We start from the raw sequence: 6,000 nt of genomic DNA, 5'->3' as shown, positions 1-6,000 counted from the left end.
ATGTGCGCTTTTGGGGCAATCTTTCCTTGCCAGTCTTTCATTTATTTGTAAACAAATGAGGAGGGTAACTTGAGACTCTCAAAGTTCCTTCTGGTGGTAACCAGGGGCCAGGAAACTAAAAAAAAAAAAAAAAAAAAAAAAAAAAAATGCTCCATACCGAAGAGACTCAGATCATTAAAAGTCTAGAAGAGAGGATCATAACTCAGCTGGTGCTGGGAACATGCTGATGGTACTTTCTCTTGTGATAATCCCATGAAGGTGCTCAGCTATGAAAGGAGGGTCTGGAAAGCCTGGCCTACAAAAGATCTTGAGAGTTCATCAATAGCATCTGTTTTTCTCTGGTTTTGATTTTTTGAGATGGAGTTTTTGCCATAGCATAGATTGGACTTGAACTCAAAATCAACCTGCCTCAGCCTATTGTGTGATAGACTTTTCCTGGGAAGATTCCACAGGCACACACACACACACACACACACACACACACACACACTCATACACCCATCATGTACACACCATATACATACATATATACAGATATTCGTCCCAGAAAGGGAACTCACAACAGACCAATGTATACATACATCTTGGCAAAACAATGAGTTTTAAAAGGAGTTTAAGTGAGGAGTTACTTATCAAGACGGATATCTCAAAAGTAGCTGTATGAACAAAAAGCTGCAATCCTGGAGCTTTCTGCACAGTTTATAGGAAGACAATCCTGAGATGCTCTTGGTTGGTCGAAGTCTCCTTGCCAAGGAGCTCTTTACTGATGAAGCTGATAAGGGGCCTTTGAGAATATTCCCAGTTTGCACTTTTAGAGACATGTAACTTTCTGTTTACCTTCAGAGTTTCAGAGCAGTCCCTCCCTCTTGGAGGGGGTGTTTCAATTTAGAGGAAACTGACAGACAACAGTCTCTCAAGAGCTTAGGTGTCTGGAGCACCACACCTGCTCTAAAGCTCATTTATCTACTGCCTTAAACATGGACAAATAAGCCAAGACAGAAGACAGGACAGGAGAAAACAGATTTTAATTTTTAAATACTAGTACATTTCCAGGTTGTTTTGCAAAGAAAAATCATATTACATTAGTTCAAAACTATGCATTAAGTATATTTATTTAAATTCTAATTTTTACAAACACATAATGAAAGAAATATATAATTTATAAATATCTATTCAGAACAGGAATTGTGAAGTGTTCAAAATATCATACCCAGATTTTTCCTCTGTAAATATATAAAATTCCCATAGACTTCATATGAATTCCTCTTCAAGAGCAAAAATTTTCCTCTTTACAAAGGCCAACTCAGTTTTCAGACACAATCAAAAGTAATAATATAAAAAAAATGGAAAAGTTCTGTACAAGGGAATACAGATAGCACATAGGTAAATCCCATTACCATTCATGCCATTTGTGTTTTAAAAATGTTTTATAAAAACTGCCACTTAAAACAAATGTGAGTGAGAGTCTTTCCCTGACTGTGGAAAATACATAAATTATCACCCTCCCTCTTGGGTGGTGAGGCTTTCACTAAAAGGAGCTGGGCGAGAGGAGCTTCCATATATGTTCCCTGAGGAGGGACCCGAGCCACAGAGAGGTAACCCCCTCTCCTCTGGCACGAGTTCTATCTAGTGGGCCATTCACTGTCATTTCCTATCACTTCGGAATATTCTTTGGGGTCAAATAAATGACTGAGGGAGTGATTAGATTGCAGAATCAACGTCTTCCCTGGTTGTTTGGTAGGCAAACTCTGGAAGCCTTATCTATTACCAATGCCAGAGAAGCACCCAGTCACCTGTCCCAGTGCATACCCCAAGACTGTCCCTTTGTCTTCCCTCTTCCGGTGTGAGCTGCTTTATGGCTGCAGCAGGTTATCAACTATTGTCTCTTCTGACACTTCTTCTGGAAAGAACTCTTCAGGAAAGTGCGGTACACAGGATCATCCACATACTCGTTCTTAAGCCTGGAGCTCAGTACTCTTTGCCTCTTTCTCTCTCCTTGGATTACATCTGTCCCATAAAATGTGTCTTCAAATCGCATGTCAGAAGCTGTGGACTGAATGCAGAAGGGTATATTATTGAGTACAGAAACACTAGACCGATCTGGTTCTTTTAGCTGAGGTAGGGGACAGGCTGGGATCTGCCATAGTATAGAAGGAATTTACTCATAGATTTTTAGAGTTCAACAGCTAGTTCTCACACAGGCCATATGGCAGACACCTGTGGCTCCATTTAGTCCTAATTTCTCTACCATCAAGGTGCTTCCCCCAAACAAAAGCGAAATTAAAATCTCATTTTGAGTCGGCTGTAAATGAAAACTCCTCAAAAGAAGCTAGGTCTCTAGAGACTTATTGACTGGTTAGAATTTGAGTTATTACTGTAGAAAGATTGGAATGCTGCAGGCATAAAGGCCAATCACTAGTTCAAGCCTTTCAGAACAGGCATGTCTTGCCCATGTCTGTGGTGGAAGTAACATCTTATGACCGTTAGGGAATCTATGAACTTATCAGACCACTAGCTCCCACCAACCAAAAAGCTAACTATGTCATCAGATAGTATTGTGGGCCTACAGCAAAGCTTCCCCATCTAGCTATATACCTCTTACGTTCCCACTAATGTATTTTAAACTTGCCTATGACTTTGTCTTGTAAAACTATAAAATTTCATGAAACTGGTTCCATGTCGTAATATGGAATTTTGGTTATAGTAAACATATGTTCTGAGTCATGACCAAGCATGATAGCTCCAGAACAATCTGTCATTCCCTTTAGAATGGGAGTTATAGGCTTTACATCAAAATACTTTCCCAGCTTCCATTTCCACTTGGCTTCTGCTCAACCTTTTTTTTTTTTTGGGGGGGGGGGAGAGGTGTCAACAGTCACTCTTAATTCCTTCTGAATACTATTCTTTATTCCTTTGCCCCGCTCCCCATCTCCTGAAGTTAGTGTGGTTAAATGCCTAGTTCCCAATTCCTACAACAGTTTTCTGTTGCTTAACTACTTCACTGGCCACCTATTTGTTGATTTTTATGCTCTAGGAATTTGCCGTCTTATCTGCTCAACTGACTTGGCTTCAATACCTGCATCCACTCCAAAGATAATGATTGCATTTCTCACTTCGGCTTAGATCTTGTGCATCAAAGCCTGCAAGTACCCTGCCCAGTAGGCATGTCAGACTGCTTCAGATGCCCTCCTAATTAACCTGTAAAAAGCAGGCCTCAAAGGCTTCTTCCTCCATCACTGCCCTTCTTAAATTTCCTAAATGCCAATACCATGCTTATCTGTCCAAAATTTAATGGTACCATGGAATCCCTATTATCCCCACCCTGTCAGGAGGTCTCTTCCATGAAGACATTATGATCTTGTATGCAGGGTCTCTGACTTCTCCTTTTGAAGCACTGCAATAAATGCAGCAGTCCCAATCTATCTCCCATTAATCCACTAGAAAACAAGCTCTCTAAAACCACCCTCATTAAATGATTACAGAAGGCTACATATATGTGCCTGTCCGTAATCTTTTCATCTTTTACCTGCCCTCAAGATGACCTGCACATTCCTAAGGCCAGACCTTTACAACCTAGCAAATTCTACTTCCTCCTCTAAAAAGATTAAATTTTACATTCTGAACTTCATTTTACTGGCACAGAGTCTCATGCTTTCTGTCTGGAACAGAAAGTTTTCCTTCCATGGAAGAATCTCTGCCACAGGAAAGCTGGAGGTTCCTGTGAGCCCTGAACATGAATGTAAGGACAGGCAATGTTCTTCCCATCAAGTGTTCCTTAAGGTAAAGGATATTAGGAACTGCAAAGCAAATGCTGTATGTCCCAGCACTAAGTAATAGTTGTGGAACTCAATTATTGATCAGTACGTGCTTAGTGAAAAGTGCAGGCTATTGCTGAGATACTCAGGTAAAGGGCAAGCCCAGAGTCTACACTAAAACATGAATTTCAGTTCTGATTCCCTAATGTTTTGCAATCTAGAATATGTTCTCCTGTAACTAGAAGTTTTCTTGTGTCCCACCTGGTCTGCAGCCACTCAGACCCAAGTAAACATACACAGGCTTATATTAATTAAAACTGTTTGGTTGTTAGGTCAGGCTAACTACTGACTTATGTCTCTACGTGTTTTGTGGCTTTACCTGTATGCCATTACATGCTGCTCCCTGGATTGTGGGCTGGCATCTCCTGACTCAGCCTTCCTTACTATGTTAAAGTTAAAACCTTCCTTTTTAATTAAACAGAAAAGAGGAAATGCTGTGGAATAATGCTTTTTTACACTGGTTTAATAAAACGCTGATTGGCCAGTAGCCAGACAGGAAGTATAGGTGGGATAAGCAGACAAGGAGGATTCTGGGAAGAGGAAGGCTGAGTCAGGAGACACCAGTCCACTGTCCAGGGAGCAGCATGTAATGGCACACAGGTAAAGCCATGGAACACATAGAGACATATATATTAACAGAAATGGGCTGAGTTTAAGTGTAAGAGCTAGTCAGTAGTTAGCCTGAGCGAATGGCCAGTTTTAATTAATATAAGCCTGTGTGTATTTACTTGGGTCTAAGTGGCTATGGACTGGGTGAGACACAGGAAAACTTTCATTTATATTCTCCATTGGTTTAAGTTAGGTGTATGACTTCTAATGATAGCACACAGTATATTTCAGGTTGGTAACAAAATAGACTCTTAGGAGTTGAAAACACATGTTCCATTGTGAAAAACAATGAAGAAAAAAATATGAGAGCAGAAATAAGGAAGCCTGGAAATTGGAACTGGTTCAAGTTGGCAGCTGTGTATATTTTCTGCCTACCAGCTCATGAGACAGATATGCAGATTGCCAGGCATTCTATGGGTTCCCTAGAAAGTGTCATATTTCATTTAGGAAGGAAACTTAGAAGTTGTGAATTGGTTGGTTCTCTCTGTCATTTGGAGAAAACACTGTTTCAGTAATTCTTGGAAAGCACTTCCTCTGACTTACATTTCACTTTTATAAGTGTTAATGTTATCAAAAGAGGAAATAAAACATCTATGAAAGTATTGCCACTGTGCAGAAACAGCAGAAGTCAGCCTCTTAAACACAATAGTAAAGTCAATTTACCAGGAGCTCTAGTTAACTATGCAATGGTTACCATGGTTACTCTATGAGACAATAAAAGGTAATGGGCTGTTTCTGAAGACAGTACAAATGAACCCAGCACAAGTCATTAGGTGGCTGGCTGACTCTCCTAAAACATTTCTCCCCAAGTCAGAAGAATCTAAGGAAGGCAAAGTCACTAAAAAGTGAACTCCCAATGATAATGCGGTGGTATTGTGTTCACCAAAATATTGTGCACCCTAATAAACTTATCTGGGGACAGAGAACAGAACAGTCACTAGATACAGAGGCTAGAAAATGGTGGCACTCATGCCTTTAATCCTAGCATTCCATAGGATCATTGGAAACAGTTAGGCATGGTGACTCACGCCTTTAATCTCACAAAGTGAGCCTTTAATCCCAGAAAGTGATGGCAGAAAGCAAAAAGGTACATAAGGCATGAAGACCAGAAACTAGAAGCTTTTGGCTGGTTAAACCTAAAGGCTTTTGAGCAGCAGTTCGGCTGAGATCCATTTGGATGAGGACTCAGAAGCTTCCAGTCTGAGGAAACAGGATCAGCTGAGGAATTGGCAAGGTGAGGTAGCTGTGGCCTGTTTCTGCTTCTCTGATCTTCCATCATTCACCCCAATAACTGGCCTTGGGTTTGTTTTTATTAATAAGACCTTTTAAGATTCCTGCTACACTTATCAATCTTCCTCAAACCAAAATAATTCTCTAACCATAAAATATCTTCTATCAATGAACTTTCCAATTAGATGTGTCTCCCCAGCTGGAAAAGTATATCAGCCCTGCAGAGACAACCTAATAACCAGTAAGCTAGACACCCACCTGAAGGAAAGGCAGGTTACTGACTGAAAGGTATAGGAGTCTTTGACCCAGTAACAAAAGAAGAGGCCAGGGCTGCAGCTTCTGAAGT

General features: G+C 40.5%; 1 protein-coding gene across 3 annotated transcripts in view; it reads right to left on the bottom strand.

Moving 5' to 3' along the window:
* Window positions 1–1,005: 1,005 nt before the first annotated feature.
* Window positions 1,006–6,000, bottom strand: part of Kdm4c (lysine demethylase 4C) — a 196,988-nt gene continuing 191,993 nt past the window's right edge. For 2 of the 3 annotated variants that reach the window (XM_028873964.2, XM_028873965.2), the window contains one exon: window positions 1,007–2,053. In XM_028873964.2, the coding sequence (XP_028729797.1) occupies window positions 1,877–2,053 (177 nt within the window). In that variant the 3' untranslated portion in view covers window positions 1,007–1,876. Of the gene's footprint in view, window positions 2,054–6,000 lie in introns of all 3 variants that reach the window. The other variant, XM_028873963.1, reaches the window with a different exon arrangement.

The sequence above is a fragment of the Peromyscus leucopus genome, chromosome 2, assembly GCF_004664715.2.
Source record: "Peromyscus leucopus breed LL Stock chromosome 2, UCI_PerLeu_2.1, whole genome shotgun sequence".
NCBI lineage: Eukaryota > Metazoa > Chordata > Mammalia > Rodentia > Cricetidae > Peromyscus > Peromyscus leucopus.
Note: the sequence above shows the minus strand (reverse complement) of the source record. Positions and strands in the feature narration are given on the sequence as shown.